This window comes from Poecile atricapillus, chromosome 11, assembly GCF_030490865.1.
Source record: "Poecile atricapillus isolate bPoeAtr1 chromosome 11, bPoeAtr1.hap1, whole genome shotgun sequence".
Classification (NCBI taxonomy): Eukaryota; Metazoa; Chordata; class Aves; order Passeriformes; family Paridae; genus Poecile; species Poecile atricapillus.
The window spans coordinates 10,066,542-10,087,599 of NC_081259.1; the positions used below are offsets into that span (position 1 = coordinate 10,066,542).

The 21,058-nt window shown below is 40.3% G+C and overlaps 1 protein-coding gene across 1 annotated transcript; it reads right to left on the bottom strand.

Annotated features, from left to right (window-relative positions):
• Window positions 1–2,521: 2,521 nt before the first annotated feature.
• Window positions 2,522–13,657, bottom strand: GATM (glycine amidinotransferase). Its single transcript, XM_058846749.1, has 9 exons — window positions 13,504–13,657; window positions 12,892–13,107; window positions 10,143–10,338; window positions 8,781–8,971; window positions 7,345–7,482; window positions 6,895–7,059; window positions 5,162–5,225; window positions 4,945–5,061; window positions 2,522–3,545 (listed from the first exon to the last, which is right to left on the bottom strand). Exons 1-9 carry the CDS (start codon window positions 13,570–13,572, stop codon window positions 3,433–3,435), a joined length of 1,269 nt encoding a protein of 422 aa, XP_058702732.1. The 5' UTR covers window positions 13,573–13,657; the 3' UTR covers window positions 2,522–3,432.
• Between the last annotated feature and the right edge of the window lie 7,401 nt (window positions 13,658–21,058).

Below are 21,058 nucleotides of genomic sequence, written 5' to 3' on the forward strand. Positions count from 1 at the left end.
AACACTGAAGCAAGAAACAACCAATTTCTGCTAGGACAGACATAGCTCAAAGCAGCATTCTTTCCCTTTTGCCCACTAATTAGGGCAAACACTTATCTAATCTAAAAAGCAGACATGAAGAGCCTTTATTACAGGCATCTCTGTGAGTACCCATGCCTTATCATAAACAGCCTAGTTTTGGCAGGAAAATGAGAAGAAATCCCAGCTCCCCAAGGCCCCTGCCCAGGGAGTGGTCAGCTAATGCCCTGGAGCTGATTGAGCCCACCCTGAAAACCACTCAGTGAATTGGCCAACTGATTTATCATCTCTCCTTAACATCTCTAACTGCAGCTTTAGACTGTTTTGAAAGCTGAAGCTGACCTTCACAGAAGCAAGTATTTAAGGCCTGCATAGCCAGTGAAAAATAATTCTGGAGAATTCAAGTCCAGCCCCCATTCAATTTGCTTTATTTACATATAAACTGCAGTCTGGAACAGAGGTGGTCAAACACTATCATGCCTGCTTCCTGTGGCCAATAGAATCCTGTTGCCCACATATGATTTGGCTTCATAAAATTGCTTGTAATTCAATATCAGAGCAGAAACTAAGCCTGTTTCTCACTGCAGACTCCCATTTCCATGTTCTTGTCTAACCAAAACCAACTGTGACACAGGCTGACCTCCCTCTCTGCAAGAATAAAAGTAACTTGGAAGATTATACGTATTAGTATTATGTGGTGGCACCCACCATAACACTATTATATATCATGTTCCCCTCATCATTCCTCTAAAAGTTTTGCCATCTCTGTATTACTCCCTCTTGAACAGGTTACTGGGGAAAATGTTCCCATTTATCAGCATTTTTCAAGTTATTCTGCTATAAAGAAAGCCTTTTAGAGCTTTAAAATTTACCTTTGAACTTTTTTTATCATTGCATTCCACTTCATAAATTCTCTCCTATAGCTGCACAATCATATCTCCAACTAACATAGATAGCACTGCAGAGATTGTAAGACAGGGCAGTTTTACATTTGGCAATTCAGACAAGCACATCCACCCAAGGGACATTCGTAAACATACCTGTGAATAAACTGCTCCCTGCACTGGTGGGAAAATATAACTATTCCAGCAAAGATACAAACTTTGTCCTCCCTGGTCTTGTGCTGCAGAAGACTTAGAGAGAATCCCACATTGTTCCTACATAGGTCTTGCTTTTGTAGGCTGGAGCAGGTCCCAGGCATTTACTGCTTAGCCCTCACTGTACCTCGTGGAGTACCCACGTGTGGTTCCCTTGCAACTTAACATGGAAATGGATGGGCTAAGTAACTGCTTTATTGTCAGTGAAAGAGTCAGGTCTGAGAAAGTCCCAAAAATATTCACAGCACCAGATTCTGCTCTGTCCAAAATGATGGTAGTAACACTTCCTCAGGTCAGTGCCTTCCTGCTACTGTGTGTCTACAGTCTGTACTCTGACACTACTGCTGATATTGAACAGGATGCTCCTGCTCAAATGGAACAACTTCTCTGCCTTTCACATTGAAGGAAAGATGATTTAAGAGACAAGTCTGTTCCCAAACCAGTCAAGGGATCCATGGATTAAGAAGAAGAACTTGTATTACTGGCAGAAAAAACCCCACACAACTTCAGAAACATAATGGTGGTGTTCAAGCTGAAAGACTTGCTACTGTGTGCACAGTTTAAGATTTAAAAAAAAAATTAAAAAAATCATTTAATACAAGACAAAAAAAAAATTTGGAAAAAGGCTGAAGTGTTTATAAAGCCAGAGTGTCACAGTGTCATGTGTAACGTGATACGAAAATACAGTCTCCTTCATCCTGGAGGCACCCAGGGTGCACATGTCTGTTGTTAATCAACATTTGGCCATTTTCTAGTGGTTTCAACCATAGCTGCTGCTATCTTATGGCAAGCACAGACCCACAGACATTTTGGCACTGCAGCATGCAGAGCACTGGGAGAGATGACCTGCTGTGTGTGCTGCTCTAATGCAGCTGCCCAGCTCCCGTGCCAACAGTGGAAAACAAAGCTTGGTTAGGGGAAGACTCAGACAAATTTCCATTGTCTATAAAGCCTTGATTTTAAAGGGAAAATAGACACCATCTCAACCTCGTTAAGTACTGGCAGCTTTCTAATCATCTCTTTCCATTTTGCATATGTCAAAGCATTCTAGATTGTGGATATTGGACCTATTTAGCCCTCCCCAACTCTCAAACACATCTCACAGCTTGTATGTGAGCAAATTCTGCCTGACATCTTTTCTGTCAGGGTACACTGCATTGTAATAGCAGATTGCTCCACGGTGCAGCAAGAAATATTAATGGTACTTTCCCCCACCAGTCATATTTCGGTGAAAAACAGAAGTAGAAACATGGTATATGAATATGTATAATGCAGAAAAACTACAAAGTGTTTTTGCATTATACAAGAAATTAAGATGTTACCTATTTTACAGGGGAAAAAATTCCCTGTGTATTTTGTCTCCATCCAGACATTTCATACTTACACATTAATAGAAGGGCGACAAATTGAGAATGCAAAAAACTTTATTAGCATAAAAAGTACATATTCAGGAATCAAAACTCAAATTCCTCCATGGCATCAGGCATGTTTGATACGTATTTCTGTATCTGCTACAGCTGAAGGAAGTCTGGGTTGTAAAATGTCAGAAGCTTAAGGCTGGGGGGGAGTTACTGTTGGGGGTTTTTTTTGTGCCTCTTTTAAGTTATGTAAACAACTCAGAGTGATACCTGTACAAGCAGAATATTAGCTATCACTTGTACACTTAAAAGTTAAATAATACCCAATTTCAGCAATACAAAAAGCAATATAAAAAAGTACTCAGGTGCATGACATGCATCAGAAGAAAATGTAGAAGAACATAGCAAGTAAGTGAACTGAAAATTCTCTGTAAATATCTGTGTGGCTAGACATGAAAAACATGATAAAATTACTTGGTTCCCTAAGAGATCTATACAGTTGGATCTACTTCAACTTCATTAGACATGAATATATTAGAACAATGAAGTGGTTAAAAGGAATAAGAAAAGTTTACTCAAGTTTCACATTTCAAGCTGCCTATTTGATAAGGTAACTAGACAGAGGTAGATATCCAGTATTAATGGCCAAGCTATTCTAACAAGACCTTTTAGCTATCTTGTCAAGCTTTTACTTTCCAAGCCAATGTGAAAAGGCTTCATAGATGAAGGATGTCTTTCAAAAAGGCAGCCAGAAAACCTGTATTGCTGATGGAAGTAGTTTCAATTATCCTACTGAAAGTGAAGGGTATTTAAGAATAAAACATTACCCAGACCATTATGAGGACACCACTTACCAAGCACTAGAGCTCATGCAGCCATTTTAACAAGAGTGACAGTGATTTGCTCATTTCCTATGCCTATTTTAGAAGCTGAACCATTGCTGCCTATTGGGCTCATTCCTAGTCCAAGTAGGACTGCAGGGTGCCGCGGCGGCGGATGTCACATGTCCAGCAGTGGAAGCCACCTCCCAGAGAATTGGCGTGGCGAATGTTCACTTTAATAGTAGAAATGCCTGGAAGAAATATACAAGGCACACTTTAAAGTTAGATTCTCAGCCTTAATTGGCGAGCTCTGATCAGAACATTAGATGATACTTTATCAGATCATATGGCTAGATGTGAATGTGGAAGGTATTTCCTATTAGTTTGTTAAACATTTGTTTTCCCAAATTCTAGGCAGAGAACAAACTAGGAACACAGCTGGCTTGTTTATTCTGGTGGTACCCACAGGAATACACAGTGCCTGAAGCACAGCCAGTGCCTGATGTGTTATGACATGCCAGGACTAAAAAGATATATTCAGGTTTTGCAGTATGTGAAGAATTAGCTGAAATTCTTCTACAATGTATGATCAGGATCATTTTCATAAATATGTGTGAGTATTTATGATTCAGACATTGAATGTGCACTTGCAAGTGCCTCTCAAGAAAAGAAATATTCAAGGTAGATAGCTCTGAGTCCCTCTTTCTCTGAAAGGGAAAAGAGGCTCTTCCTACCCCTTCTTTTCAGCTCTGATGGATGTGTCAGCTGTGGCTCAGCTTGTACATCCTAACAGAAGGATCAGACACCTTCTCTGTTACAGAGTTTGCCTTTTTGCTTCTCAGCACTTTCAGGAGCTCAGGAGCAGCTCAATAGAATCTATCCCCTAGGTCAGCTACAGTTTTGCTCCCAGTAGACCCATCTCAGTCCTACAAACTTTCTGACTACCAGTATTTATTTAGAACTTACATAGACTGTGAAGTTCAAGGGTGAAAGATAAGCCAGGATTAATATTAATAGCCTCATTCTTTAAGTACTTTCAAGTATTTTTAAATCTTCAACTTTGGTCATGCAATAAAACAACCTAAGACTGAGCAGCTGTGCATAACAATATGTTCAAATATAGTTCTCCTGTCACTGCATCTCTGAAGGAATTCCACACTATCATGAAGTTACATCTCACAGGACTGAGATTCTCCAAAAATGAGCAGAAATACCTGGGTCAACTGGTCTTAATTTGACATTTTAAAGTACAATGAGTTTGCAACTAGAAAAATCTGAAAGCATTTTGGCAATGATGGATTCCCAACTCTGTATCATTCAACAATAGGTGCACTCAACCTCTGCAAGACAGATGTTGACCTCAGACGGGACAGTTTACATTAAAAATGCTCATTCAAAGGCATCCTAGCAATAACTTTAGTTGCTACTCATACCTTTATGTACTGCAAGCTGTAGGGGGCAAAAGAAGACCATATTTCTATGATTGCAGTATTCAGGAGAAAAATCACTGAAATATTCTTACTTGCTAATCCAGCTGTTTGAATAGCTTTTCCAGTGCTGGCTGCTTTGACTAATTTAAGTGAAACCTTCATTTACCCTGGCTGGTAGCACAGTAATTTTAAGTGTATGTAGAAGTGTGTTAGGACATACCCAGCTTTTCAAACATCTTCTGAATCGATGTCTCATTGGCATCCACCATCACACGCTTCTCATCCAGCATTAGGACATTCATGGAGAGCCACTTAGAAGACATCCACAGAGGGTGATCTAAAACAGGAGAATAAACCTTGTGCTGTACCAATATTACTCCATATTAATGCCCTTAGGGGTACTCTTGGAATCCTTAGAAAAGGAAGTGTGACTATACCATCTGGGATGAGTGGCACTGGAGGTTGAATCACAGTCCAGCCAGCTTTCTTGAAGAGCTCAATCTGGAAGAGCAATTTAAATATATTCTCAAGAGGGTTCTTGGAGTATCACATTATGCCCTCCAACCTATGCTAGATTTTCCCAGAATATTCCAATATGCATGATACCCCCTGCCGTCAATTCACTATCCTGGCCCTCATTCAGGCTTCATCTACAAACCCAGCTTTCATACAAGCATTTCTTAAAAGCCTTTTTAGATTTTGCATACTAATAGCATATATTTCTATATATTTTATATATGCTAGATATGTTAAAGACAAAAGGTAGCATTTGCAGTTTGGAGCTTGTTAAGTAAATATATTTGTAACAACCAAAACATGTTGAATTATCTTTTTTTGTGTGTGTGTTATTTCTTCCCATATGATTGTAAAAGCCATTAGTATGAGTTACACTGATATTTCTAAAAACAAACCCATCAGAAATAACACAAAATTACCTTTCCTTCACACTTTTAAAGAAAATTAATAGGCAGGTCATTTAACAAAGGGAACATTGTAAGGGCATCACAAGGAATAATTTGTGTCTCTAAGATTTACACAAATAAGTTCAAATTAACAGGAAGATAATTTGGCGAAGGAGAATTGACTTTTCATCTTCATTGTCTGAGTAGCTGGCAGAGTATTCGCGAGTGTCCCAGCGTTACCACGGGGTGGAGCTCCAACCCCGAGCACATAACACCCAGCCCGGCCTGCCAGGGTTTTACAGAAAAGCTCCCTTTCATCGGCACCATTTAAGAAAAGCCCCCTTTCACTGCACCATTCACACACACCCCACCACCCCCCGCTCATCCAGAACCGCCAAGCCAGTTTTTATGAAAGCAAGCTGCATTTAAATTTTGTGTCTACACAGACAGCAGTTTTCCCTGAAAAGAAGTCCCAGAACATGAGTTTAATACAAGGAGACCAAGAAGAACATTCTCTTCCAAGTAACATTATAAAAAACTGTGGAAGGGAAAAGGGGATGAAAAAATAAGATTGTCTTAAAAATTAAATTCTCAGAATGGAGCTAAAGGAGGCAGTAATTCAATTAAACATTTGCATTAGACCACTCGCTCAGAGACTAACGCTGCTTTTAGGAGCTGTGCAGCACCCAGCTCTATCCCTCTGACTCAGTGTCAGCGATTTCCATGTGGTCACAGAGCTTCTGAAGTCATGGGGTTCCTCACAAAAATCCTCAAGCACTGCAGTGCAGGTAACATGACTGTAAAAGAGATGAGCTCTCACTCTCTGGAAGGCTTCCTGATCGCATTGTGCAGCTCAGCAATATTTGCTTATTCTCAGTATAGTAGCAGGTTTTATACAACTCTCCTCTTCCCTACTCATTCAGGCTGAACGCCCGAGTAAAAACCAGCTTCCTGCCATTGCTTCAATTAATACCAAAGGAGAGGCCTCCAAAATAGGAATAAAAAAGATTTCTCATCTGAACAGCAGAAGCCCTTCAATTTCTCTTAGGATACAATTAAAGTATTTAAGCAGTGGAAGTGTTCAGAGTAGTATACCCCAGATGCTTGCTTTGGTACATTATTAAAAATTAGATTACTTTCATCATGTTTAACCATGGACCTAGGAAGCAACACACGGCAGAATGTGTGGCATAGTAATTACCCAGCAGGGAACTAACCCAGCTGAGTGGTTTTTAAACACAAAACACTGACCCCTTGTACATTCTCACCTGATGGCAGGGACGGTCTGGGTTAGAGAGCACCAGACCAGGCCCAATGATATTAAAAGTGGCATCAATGTGCATAGGGTTGGGATCCTTAAAGGATATTATATGCACTCTATAGTCTGGTGCAAGGTGTCTCCTCATCCATTCAATACCCATGTAGTTTGTAACCTGAAAAACAAGACAAATTAAGCATTACTAGGCTAGAACATAAACTGCATCCAAGTTTAGTTTGTCCAACGTTTTATTTCATTAAATATTTAAAGCCAATGTAACTGAGAATTTTGTGCCTTAGGTAATCCCTTACTTGGAAGGCCATCTTATCCTGTATATCAAACATTCTATGAAGAGCAATTTATTTTGCCAACTCATTTTAATGCTGCTCAGGAATTTTAAAAGACAAAATACTGGTCATTAAGAGAGGTACCAAAACTGTTGAAAGAAAGCTTTGTTTACCTGGCTCCTTTGTACAAAGATATCTCTTCCAGCTCTAATGAAGTCAGCAGCATCAAAGCATGGCTCAAATTCAGTAGTTACAAATTTTCCCTGAGCAGCCAGTTTATGCCTGTCTTCAACAGAGTGGATTGGATAATTCTAGTTGTAGAAAAGAGAACAGCAAGTTTAGGCTGGAGATTTAAAAAAAAAAAATAGTTCTCAAATAATTTGCTAGCAGAGTGTAATTTGAAATTAGGAAAATATGTTAATATTGACAGCTAGTGTGTGCCTTGGAGGTAGTTTTGGTTACTTTTTATTAGAATAGAAAAGAGAATATAAATGTGGTCATAAAAATGAAAGGCTTTAAGCACTTTCAAGAATAGGTCATGAGATAAGAGACAAGAGTTATATCAAGAAATTAACTGCTCTTCAGAACCAGTGTGTGGATAATATTCTGACTTCATGATCAAAAGTATTCATTATCAGTGGAGTTTAATGCCAGTCCAACAAATCACTACACAGTGACAGAAATGCTGGAATGGAAGCTATTTCCTAACTAATGTGGACCTCTTACTTTTCCACATTTTAGAATGGAGCAGAACTTCAAGCTAGAAGATGGATCTTTATTATTATAAATAATTTTAAAATTAACAAGGCAATTCAGAACACATGACATGTAAAAATCCAGCACAGATGAAAAATACCAGGTAAGTAGTTACAGGATCTAGACATTTTCTAATAGTGAAGGTGACTCTAAGGTAACTTTGTTTAACAAAGTCTCCTTTGTACCATTGATGACACTGTTCCCAGAAAGTTGCAGTCATTTCACAACTAGTTTACTGCATTTATTGTAAATGCTGTCACCAAGGCTCTGATGCTTTTGGGGGCTTACAGGAAACTGCTAAAATTATCCAAGTCAAAATTACTAGGAAAAAAATTAAGAAACAATTCACTAAAATATTTGAAAGATAAATACAGTTTAGATCCTTCACTATTTATTTTATGTAGCATTCAAAAATACCAATCACCATGCAAAATAAGGATAATGAGTTGGGGTTTTTTTCTGTGACAAAATATATATTCTTTCCCACTTTTCTAATGCACCCAGGACACATGGACATTCTCAGAGAATCTTTATTCTTGAAAGTAATCTCTGTGATGTTTTTCTAGCATTCCTTCCTCTTTAGTAATGCTCAGTTACAGCCAGTAACCAAAACAATTCAAAGCAGAGGAATTCAATAGACACAGCTTCCTGTTCCTTGTTCTCTAACTGCACACACAGTTTCAGCTGCAAAGGCTGCAGCATCGTTTGCATACACTAGAAATAAATTAAGTCTATAGAGTTGCTTTGTGCCATCCCCCCTCACAATTTTGTGAATCCTAAATATCAGGTTGAAACTATCAGCAAAATTCTGTATAATGAGGACTGAAATTCTGATGGAAAATTAGAACAGTACCTGATCATAGAGTTCATCTGCCATTGTGGGTTTGGGGGCAGTTGTCCACTTAGCACCACTGTTGAAATAATCTTTGATTAGTCGTCTATATGCCCTGTACTCAAAGAACCGAGCACGCCAAGCCATAGGTGCTTCAATAATTTCATTTCCCACCACTAACAGGATGTCTCTTGGCATGGCAGCATACATACCTGAAAGGAAAGTGGCCATTAATGAGACAAATGTGCCTTTCTCAGCACTTTTAGTTCAGGCACTTTTCTCTTTCTTCTTACCATTATTTCTATCCAAAATAATGGCAGAAATAATTCTTAGCAATGTGAGGAAGCCAGCACATAATATGAGGTCCTTACATTCTTCAGTAATATTTCAAAGTAATGTTTTTCATTCAAAAAATGTGGAACTTTTGCTACAAAGCCTCACTCTAACATATTCACAGCTAGATGAAAGCCATCCACCATCAAGCCTCCACTTCATAATTTGGCTAATGAAAATTAACTAGACCAAGGCTTATGCATTACCCAGATGACCTTCAAAAGTGATGATGGGCAGCAGATTTTCCAAGTGAACAGCATTTCTTTATATACCATCCTTTTAAAAAGTAATACCACAGAAGGGAAATTTGATGGAACACAGAACTATGCAGAACATAGTCCCATTAGACTTTTCCTTAACATTTTCTGTTCCTTAATGAATTTGAATTCCACTAGAAAAAAAATAACATATTTAACATGAAAGAAACCTGAGGACTACACTTGATGCAAAGTTTGGTGAGCCAATGTGCTCTCACTGCAGATAACCAAAGTCATACATGGAGGAATGTGTGTAGGTAAAGGGACATTCAAATTTCCTTGACACTGGTGAGGATCTTCCTGGTAAAGTGTTGCCTCCAACTCTTTTGTTTTCTATAGTTTAAGATGGATCCAACTCCAGGATCTAAAAAAGAGTTACCAAGAGGGTCAGAGGGACTTCGAGCACTTGACTTTCATGTGGCAAGTAGGGGACAAAGCAGAGACATTCTACAGCCACTTTGAGGGCCATGACAGATTAGCACTTCTTGGCGGTGGCAGTGACAACATTGAGAGGGAATTTGGCAAGAGATGCTGGTATGGGAACCTCAGGTTGGGCATCAGGCAAAGGGCTTTCATCAGGAAATTCACCCAGCACTGAAGCTGGTCAGCAAATCAGGTGGCAGAATCTCCATCCCTGGAGATCTTCCAAGTCTTAGTTACAAAAAACAGTCACTGCCCTCACTTAGTGCTGGTGATAATCCTGCTCCTAGCTGGAAGGTAGGCCAGATGACATCCAAAATATCTCTGACAAGGGCTAAGCAAACAAAACCTTCAATAATGGAAAAAGATTTACCTGTAGACTCAAAATCAGGTGTTTTATACTTCACAGACCAGTCAATTGGATCAGGCCTCTTGACAATAACACCTTCTCCCTTCAAAATATTGCACATCTCTTCAATTTCAGCAATAGCTTTTTTTACATGATCTTTGGGGAAATTCTGGCCTCCAAACTTCTGGTAAAATCCCCAATATTTTTCATATGTGTTTGCCTAAAACAAAAGAACATGAAGTGACAAAGAATAAGCACCTTTGTACAAAGATGCATAAGACGCAATTTAGTGAAATAGATGCATAAGACGCAATTCTTAACATGTAAAGTTTCCTGTTCTTGATCCTAATATGTTGGAGTGTGCGTTTTATCTGATTCCTGCAGTATTTTAACTACATTACACTTCAGTAAGTATTAAGTGACCAGTGTTGCCAAGTGGCCATTTGGTCCCTATTACAGAACACTTGTGCAAACACCAAACACAGCAAACACTGTAGCCTCTGCTATTTAATAAGGCTGTCAGATACGTTTTTATATTTAAACAACCTTGAGCTCATCTGCAAAGTGCACACATCTGTAGTCACCTTCTTACAGCCTCACTTCAAGAATGTCACAATGGTGGCATCAGAAATTTTAAAGTCATCCCAAGTACAGGTAACATGCCTTGTTGGCCAGAAGGGGCCGTATTTCAGGTGCAGCAGCAGTCTAGAAGAGGCAAAAGATACTAAATTCACCTGCCAGGTTGGATTAAAGCATGTTGGATTAAAACACTTACAGACCTAAATCCTCTGCTGAAATGCTGTGATAGCTTCCGTAAATTAAAAACAAATTCAAAATAATGTCCCAGTTCTTATGGGTGAGAAAAACCAGACACATAATCAAAGTAAATGATGCTGCTTCAGTTTGATATATCTGATGTTCCTCTGTCATGTCAGTGTTAGCTGAGATGTAAGTGCATATGGAGCCCTTCTGGAATGACATCAGGAGGGGTCAGAACAGGTCAGCAAGTTGGAGGGACTGCAGGGGGATGCAGAAGGACCTGCCCTTCCAAACATGAGGCTGTCTCCTGACACTGCAGTCCTGACTACCTCCCAGAACACAAAGTTCTCACCAAAATGAGAGTATTAATATTCCTTTGTGCTTGCATGGCCACTGAGCCAAAAGCAGAAGAGGCCATTGACCTGAAGGCATGCCTGATCCCCTTTAATAATCCAGGCTATTGACTCTGTTCTCTGCTATTTCTGGATATTTGCCTCATGCTATAGAGGTAAGAGAAAGAATTTTTCCAGAAAGAAAACTCAGCCTCAACATTTAGACAAAGAGTCTCAGCATGGCCATCCTGCTCCTCCAGTACTGAAGTTTCTTCCCATCCTTCCTGAGGGAATTTGTTCTTTTTCTCTAAGTGAGGTCTTGGGTAATTTGATCACCTCAAACTAGCCAGCTGGTCAGAAGTCACATGCAGATCACATGAAGTGCTTGGCATTCCTATGGAAACATGTTCTGCTAATGAGATGAAATTGTCCTCTGGATTGAAGCCGGTTATTTTCAAAGCCAGCCATGGTGCATGTGAATATCATCAATCCCTAAGGGGTGCAGCTCCTCTCTCCACCACATCCTCTAGTACTGCTTTTTTTCAAACCTGAGGAACCACACTTGTGTTGCACTAAAGGGATGGTGTAATCTTGAAGTTACAACAGAATAAAGGTTAATACTGTAACACTGCTCATATTCCCTGCCTTCCAAATAATTGGGAAAAAGGTATATGGCTGGGACATGTGTTTCATAGCAAATCAGGGTTGATATTTCAGGCACCTTTGGTCACAGACATACAAGTCAGTTCAGAATGTTCAAAGGGGACCATGGATAGGACGCAGAAAAGACGACATGTAAAACTCTTTCTTTTCAGAAGGAAATTTTAAGAGTGTTCTGTAAGGAAAGATAGTCTTTAAGAAACAACAGTATTGTTCCTTATCATTACTATTTACTTGAAATGTTTGTCATGGAAATAATTAACATTATCAAGATGTACCTTTAACCTAGTAAAGATAGTTAATAAATTTAGAACATAAAAACTTCAGATCAAAATTATTTTTGCCTAATTCAATAGTAAACACATGTACACACTCCCATCTTCTCACTCAAGATATAATGATCTGTGTTAATAATATCTCCTCACCCAAAATGCATTATTATTCACAAAATATACTGAAAAGCATTATGGAATACAAAGCTGTAAGGTTCAACTGACTCTTAAATGCTTCAGAAGAATTCATCTCAGCTGTGGGATTTTTTTCATTGAAGTGCTCATTAAAAAAAGGGCACCTTCCTAATTAATGTTAAGATTTTTCAAGTTTTCAAGTATTGTATTTACCTCTACATAGCCCATTTCAAGCTCTGAAAAGGATATGCAATAAGGTGTCAGCTCATTAATATTCATCAGAGATGCAGGACTCCCTATTCAATTCCTTCCTTCCTCCTTCTTATGCCAAGCACATCATTCCCACATCACAGCAAAAACACTTGAGTACACCAAACCCTTGTCTCAAAGTAGAAGAGAGCACTGAATGCATCCATATTTCCTTCATTTAAATATTTAACCAGTAAAAACCACATCCCTCACCAACATGGCTACGCTGTAAAGTTTCACAGATGTAAGCAACTACCTTGAAAGAGTCCTCAAGAGTAAATACTACACCTCATGCATTGTAAACCTTTAGCAAATATTAGATATAAATTCCACATTTTCTATTTAAGGCTAGTTTCTAGTATTTACCTTAACCTCCACGGAAAAAGGTGGGACACAAGCATTTTCAGCTCTTCCCACAATGACCTCTTCCAGTGGATCCCATTCATTGTAAGAGCAAACAAGACAGTCCTTGGGCACAGGGCTCGTAGCCTTGTCATCAGCAGCACAGGTGTTCTGGGAGGCCGCAGCTGCCTGGGTGCTCTGGAAAGTTCGCTGCACCCATCCTGTAAAGGCTCCTCGAAGCTTAAAATAAAAATAAGAATGAAAATTATGCTTCCCTTACGAAAGACAAAAGAAACTCAGCCCATAAATGCCTTAACACTACAGACCCAGAGCAATATATGTTATTTGGAGTATTAACAGAAAAACGGCTTGTTTCAGCCATTCTAATTTAATCACAGCCTGGCAGATGCTTAAAGGAAATTCTGCCTTTTAAGATACACTCAGTTTAGGAGGGTAAGGAGATCAGAACACGGCACTGGCAGACTGGGGCGGGAGGATGCTGTGTGAACCTCAGCCCGCGGCCGTCCCGCACCCTCCCGTCACGGCTCGGAGCACCCGGGCGAGCGGGGCACACGGGAACCCGCCCGCGGAGCATCCTCAGCCCCAGCGCCGGGCCCGGATCAGCGCGGCACCAACCCTGGAGCCGATGTAATGCGCTGCCTCGGCCCCCCGGCTGCCCCCTCGCAGGCACCGCACTCGCAGCATCTCGGCCGGCCGGACACGCCGGGGCCCCTCCGCGCCGCTCTGCTTTATGCGCGCCCGGCCCGGCCCGGCCCGCCCCGCCCGCGGCTGCCGGGGGCCCGGGCGGGGCCGGCACAGCTCCCCCGGCGCTGCCCGGCTCTGGCCCTGCTCCCCGCTCCCCTCACGGCTCCCCCGGCGCTTCCCGGCTCTGGCCCTGCTCCCCGCTCCCCTCACGGCTCCCCTGGCGCTGCCCGGCTCCTGGCCCGGCTCCCCGCTCCCCTCACGGCTCCCCCGGCGCTGCCCGGCTCCTGGCCCGGCTCCCCGCTCCCGGCACAGCTCCCCCGGCGCTGCCCGGCTCCTGGCCCGGCTCCCCGCTCCCGGCACAGCTCCCCCGGCGCTGCCCGGCTCCTGGCCCGGCTCCCCGCTCCCCTCACGGCTCCCCCGGCGCTGCCCGGCTCCTGGCCCGACTCCCCGCTCCCGGCACAGCTACCCCGGCGCTGCCCTGCTCCCCGCCCGGCTCCCCGCTCCCCTCACAGCTCCCCCGGCGCTGCCCGGCTCCTCGCTCCCCTCACGGCTCCCCCGCTCCCCTCACGGCTCCCCCGGCGCTGCCCGACTCCTGGCCCTGCTCCCCGCTCCCCTCACGGCTCCCCCGCTCCCCTCACGGCTCCCCCGCTCCCCTCACGGTTCCCCCGGCGCTGCCCGGCTCCTGGCCCTGCTCCCCGCTCCCCTCACGGTTCCCCCGGCGCTGCCCGGCTCCCCGCCCGGCTCTGTCCCGGCTGTCCCGAGGGAGCAGCAGCTGGAGCGGCGGGGCTCGGAGGCAGCCCCGGGAGACACAGCCTCAGAGCTGACCGACTTCAACACGCCTGGATTTCTTTCCCACGAAGGGCTCTTCAGCAGCAACCTGGCTTGGAAAAAGTCACGTTTTATATTTTTTCACTAAAAAGTGTACTGAAGTGCATCATATGGTTGCTTTTAGTCATCAAGAACACATATTCTTCGTGAAGCCTGTAGCTGACAAATTCAACTTAACCAAAAATTCCAACATTTCATACATCAAGAATTCAGATCTTCAGACTACAACCTAAAGATTTTGTGATTCACCTAAAAAATATTTGAATTCTTTAATTACCGAAGGGGTGTTTCAAGAATATCCCAAACAATTTTGAGTTCTGGCTTCTCAAAATCCATATTGTGATATGATGAAAAGTCATTGTAAAATTAAAACCTAAACTGCTTAGCTCCTAGTAGACCTGTACATAAGTTTCCCTGCAGAACCTCTCCATGAAAAAATCAACAGACTTATCTTCAAAATTACCTCTATCTCAACAGAAACAGTCTACAAGAAATGTGTTTGCAACCAGCTCTACTCATATTTAGTATATCCCACTCAGCCTATCCTGCTTTTTCTTTACTTTGGACATAAGTTCACTTTTAAATAATTTTGTTTTGCCAAGTAAAAACCAGACATAGCAAAAATCACTCTTATCCAAATTATTCTGTTTAAAGTTGTAAAAAATCTGTCTTTCTTCCAACATGATTTTTGGTTCTGCCTTTATCATCTATGCAGTGTCTTGCTCAATACTCCTCCAGCCTATGCTCTGCTCTCCAGAGTTGCTACAGTGGGGCACAGCTTGAACAGACACAATATTTAACATTATTTCTACATACATTTCTGGTGAACTCAGCACACATATCTACAGCAGAAGAAGATAAACATATAAAGTGGTTACATATATTAAAACATATGCTATGGTCTTAGAATACAGCAAATCAGCCACAGTTTTAACATGCCTTAGATATACAAGTAACCATGTTTTATTCTACAAGGTAATTATTCATTCAGATGTTTGTCTTTTTGGTACAAGTAAACACTTGACCTTCCCAGGACAAATAACACAGTGTGAGTTCTCCACGAATTTACACAGTTCTCAGAGAAAAGTTATTAATTATTTTTATTGGCATAATACAAAGTATGCATTACCCAGTTTCGTATGCAGTTTTGTACAACTGCAGAACTTTCTCACAACTCATTCAGCTTGCTAGGAGTCATTTTTGATTCACATAATTGCATCAAACACTATTCTTGTACCAAAAAATATACCGGGATTATTTTTTCAAGTTTCAAAAAGAAGTATCCTTGATGCCATTTAATTCCTAGTTACTAATTTTTGTCATCTAATTAAAAGAAGAAACCAACTAACAAAAAAAAAAAATCCCCATGAAGTTTATGCTAGTTCTGCTCAAATTCTTGCTTTTTGATTCATTTGATTTTGCAGAGGTCACTCTACTCACATTGACCTTCTAAAAAAATTAATGATTGGCTTGTGGCTAAATCCAAAGGTCTTGCTTCCTTTTCTGTCCTTTTCAACTTATCAGCTAGTTTTGGACCTTTGAATCATTCTTTATCAACTCAGTTTACATAGTTTTTCTGACTCTGCACAACACTTCTTTCCCCACTTACTACATAGGTCTCATGCTTTATAGAGTCTTCATCATCACTGTAACAAATTTTTGCTGAATGCTCCAACTTTTTTAAATTTTTTCTTCTGGGTTGCTTTTATCTAAAAAAAAATGTGAAAACATTCTTTCTCATATCTCATAGGTCTCTTTCTTCTTTTTTTAGGGGTAGCTCCTCATGGACACAAGCCAACCTTCATCTAAGTACAATCAAAGCAGATTTTTTTTTTCCTTTTCCTAACTGGCACATTTGCAGTCTGACCATGAAGCCTTTAGTCATGGTAAACAGCATTTTCCTCCCAGCCTTTATACCAGACTGTCCAAACCATCTACAATGCACTCTAGAGGTATCACTACCCTTCTGTCCTCACTTGACCATCATCTGGATCACTGGGAAAAAAACCTCATTAGTCCTTAAGCAGTTACTGATTGTTTCTTTGCTTACATCTTTTTATTCCATAACATCCAATACAGGCATCATCAGTTTGCATTTGTGGTGTGTGAAACTGTCATTCCTTCCAGTTCCCTCTGGCATCAGAACAAGAGTCCTCTTGCTCTTTGTATAGTAGGCAGCTCTTTATTCCTCTACAAGAAGGACTGGGTCTAGTAGTGTACATTTTAATAGAGACATAAATCAAGGAGCACAACACCAGTAATGATTATTCAAATTAAGAGAAAGCCAAGTCCAATCACTCAAATACAAGAAGTTTATGTAAACATGTGGCTGTCTAAGCAGCCATGGAGCTTTTCAGATCAAAAATTGTTTCATAAAGATCACATGGTTAGTTTTATTACACAAAATTGCTAGAATTATTGTAACACCTTGAAAGCTCACCTCACTAACCAAAAGCTTGCCAATTATTTTTAAATTATGTGCTGATCTAGTAAAGATACTTTCTTCCTCTGTAAACCTCACCTTAGTATGGAATTCTAACTTGAAACAGAAGAAAGAACTTCACATTGCTGTTGCTGAGATTTAGCCTATGAATATTAACTAGCATGTTGTGATTTTTTTTTTTATGGGGCTCTATGCATGTTTTGTAATAGTCTATCCATCATTTTTAATGACACAAGGTGCCTTGAACGGCTTATATAAAACCACCTCATTCTGACAACTAGGTAATACGTTTACAACAGTGTAGTTCCAGCTACTGAAAAGCAACATTATGGCCCAACAGCATGAGAGAATAAGACATTAAGTAGTAAAAATCTAGTTTAAAACTACTGAACAAGAAAAAGCAACAGGAGACAGAGAGAAATCATCCTTGGCAACAAAACCAGAGCTGCTGAAGTTCAAAGTATAAACTCATCTATGTTTTAGGATAGTATCTTGCCTTAGCTTCACCTATCTTTAACACATCTCTGTTAGAGAAACAGAAGTCTCAATGGATTTTACTGCTGCTTAGATGTGAATTTCCATCTGCCCAGTAACTGAGGTCCTCAAATACTGTTTAGATTTGTAGTGTGGCACAGCAACACGTGTGATTTGGGAGATATGATATTTAAGGCTAAGAAACAGCTTACCCTTTCTTACCAGTATTTCTGCTATATTACTGATTTTTTTAAAAAAAAATCTAATGGGAGCTGATCTTAACATTTACATATACTCAACAGTTTTTACATTACTTACAGAACCGTAATCTGCTCATAAATACAAACGTAAGAAACTCCAGTTCCTTCTTTCTACTGCCTTGTCAAGGATACTGCTTGCTAAATTTCAACAGACTGTCACCCCCAGGAAGAGAATTTGGCCCAGCAAATCTTATCTGTTAGCTATCAGAAATAACACAAAATAATCCAGTATGCTTCTTAGAAAGCAAGTTTCGAACTTCCTGAAGTTCAAAAGTCTGACCTGCTCCAAATGGAAAGAATAAATGCACCTCAAAACACAATTAAAACAATTTCTCTAGTTTAAAATATGTTACTTTAACCTGTGACTTCTTATAGAGCTAAAGCTCTATAAAGCTCTATAAAGATATTTCTATTTTCATTGAATAATAGAAATCTTGTTTTATCATTCTTCCCACCCAAAAGATAAAATTAAATTTATCCAACTAAACTACATATATAACTAAGCTACATATATAAAATTACAGGAAATTCTTTCTCCTTAATCCCAGCTTCAGCAAACCCCATTTAATCTTTAAACCTCCAAACAAACTCCACATGGCTTCTGCCTATTTATCTTTTACAGTCATTGAAGGATCCTGTAGTTTTCCACAAATGTCAGTTCTGGATACTTCTTGGAAGATTTTCTGTTCCTCCTTGTCAGGACATTTTCCCTGTGTGACATGCTAATGCCAAATTGTCCATCAGACTGGACACAATCTGCTGCAATGGAGTTTTGGCTACAGAATTAAACACTCCTATGAGCACAAGAACTACAATGAAACTAATCTCCTATATTTTCTTACAATTCATATGGTAAATGCTAAATCATAAGCATAAACTTTTATTTGCTGCATTCACATTGACTACAATCACAGATGAGAATTTATAAGGCATCTCCATCATGTGGGTACACTGGTATTTAATAGCTCTGCTCCTTTTTGCTAGGGTCTTTACAGGGTCTCTTTATTCCTATGCAGCTAGCTATTATCATGAAACTCATAGAAATCTAATACCATTGAGACCTATGACCCTTTCCCAAACGGGCCTGAAAGCAGCCAGCAGGTTCAAGTTGCAGGGAGATGAAGGAGAGAACAGACACATATATAGATGCACCTACGCAACCCATGGCCATGTAACCTCGTGTTCTTGGAAGCGAGGCCAAATCCTCCCTTGTCTTTAAGAAATCAAACATCCTTGGGTGAAAGTGGATGACTTCTGTAGATGTTTTCTACAGGAAACTTAGGTAGCAATAGATCAAACTTTTGTAAGATTGTAAATCTATTGGTATGAGGCAAGTCTTAGTGAATTATTTTATTTTATTTAATCAAACATTGCTCTTCATATCTATTTGTTAAAATGTCTTTAAAAATTCACTGCAAAATGCAATCAAAAATTCATTTCAATATATATAATTCAAAATAATATATCAATATTAATATGCATTGCACTGAATTTCAAGTATGTCTGATAACTTAGGAAATAATTTAACTCCTTTTTTGGCAATCAGGTGGCTGGAATACTAAAAGGATATAAAAGAATACAGTTATGTAGCCTCACCCAGAGTAAGGCTCAGTAACTGAGCCAAGGAAACAGTACAGGTAGTAGAGGTGCATAAACATGAAGGGCAGGACACTGGCCAGTGAGGAGATACAAGTTGCAATGAAATAAAAAACACAATGACAGAGTTATGGTGAGATAATTTGCTAGACTAAATTTTTGGCTTAAAAGTAGTAAAAAAAAATTTGGAACTTTAAGCAAATAAAATAGTCCTTGTTGACCGAATTCACCTGATTTCAGGAAGATAAGAGTTTCCACTGTCCTGGCCAATCATAAACTATGTCACATCAAAGAAATGACTGATTTAATAATTAATTTCTCTTCCTCCCTGAGTCTGCAGAAATCGACGTTCTGATTATCTGCACAGTATGTGCATATAAAGATGAGTTTCAGCATACATATAAATACCTGTTTCAATTTTAGATGTCACATTTCTATTATAGAAAAATGACAGAGCTGAATGAAGTTCTATGAAGGCAAAGGATCTGGTGGCCATAATCCCTGACACCTTACACTCTGTCATGTCCAGAGGCAGTGCAGTGCTGACTACTGAAAAATGCTGGAGGTTCATGCAGCAAGAGGCACATCACTCGGTGGGATAGATTTCATTCAGCCCAGTATTTCCATGTACACAGTAACACAATCTGCCAGCATTTTTAAGGGTCAGTACTGTGACAATACTTTCTCTCAGGGCTGCCAAGTGGACTTCATGGCTCTAGGACATTTGAAATTTTTTTAATCTCAAATTTATTGCAACACAGTCTGTTGTACATAAACATTTAAAATCTGCTTCACATCTTTCTTGAAGAATATTTATACCAATAGTTAATATAGCTTTGCTATGCCTCTGAAATAACAACTGCATTCAATTTTCTGCTCACTCACACTAGAGTTAGAATTGCAGCCATATCACATTATACAAATTCTGGCTCCTTTAACCATTGTGTGAGTGGCAACTGCAAGTAAGCTACTGACCTTGTGATTTGAAAGGGTTTACTCATGTGAAAGAGGCTGAAGTGCCCTTAAACTAAACCTGATGGCAGAGCTCATCTATTCAGTTTGCTGCTGCCCAGGCAATAAGGCTGTGAGAGCAAAGCCTCTTCCCCCACCCCTCTTTCTAAGAAAACACTGTTCTTTGATAAGCACACCCTGTCATTTGATGCTGTTGTTGGCAGCACCTGTGAACATTGCTCATATGTACTGCCTTTGAAAAGTTTGCTGAATATAATCTTGCCTGGATGGTAGGATAGCAACAAATTATACAAAGAGGATTTGATTTGAGTATCTCCTTCAGAGGATTTAATAAATTCATGGGGAGTTTTATGCTGAATCTGAGTCAAGCTTAAGTTAGTGGTTAAAAAAAACAACACTGGATTTGGACACATGGATGTCAATTACTCTTCCATCATGAATAAAAAAAAATGGCAAAGTCAAAATTTGGTGGAAATAAATACTTTTAAATTCCCACCTAAGCTTTCTGCTTAATCCTTACCCTTTCATGTCCCCATGGTCACTCCAGCTCTTGACAGATAAGTTCTCAGCAGAGGAGAGAGCAAAGAGCTTGCTGTGACTGGGGTACCTGCACTAACTCAGCTAACTGAACTCTGAGCTAACTCTGCTACCATAGCTCTAGAATGAGCTTCACTGTGTGTCTGTAATGAACCAACAGAATTCCAAATCCATTCCTGGGATGGAAACATTTTCTCAACTTCATGAGAGAGAATTGAGAAAGACTCCTTTAGGAGGTTCTCTACGAGGAGAGGAGATAATTTCTGAGCTTTGACAGCTCCCTCCTCTGATCCTGGAGAGCACATCTGTTCTGATGAATCCCAACCATGTCTATCCAAGAAAGATGAGGATGGGCTCAGTGCCAAGAATTTAGTTA

Coding starts and splice junctions, on each gene's coding strand:
- GATM (XM_058846749.1), bottom strand. CDS start 13,572: ATGCTGCGAGTGCGGTGCCTGCGAGGGGGCAGCCGGGGGGCCGAGGCA. Junction 8,972..10,142: donor ACCTGATTTTGAGTCTACAG/GTAAATCTTTTT, acceptor CTTTCCTTTCAG/GTATGTATGCTGCCATGCCA. Junction 3,546..4,944: donor GAAGATGTTTGAAAAGCTGG/GTATGTCCTAAC, acceptor TATTTCTTCCAG/GCATTTCTACTATTAAAGTG.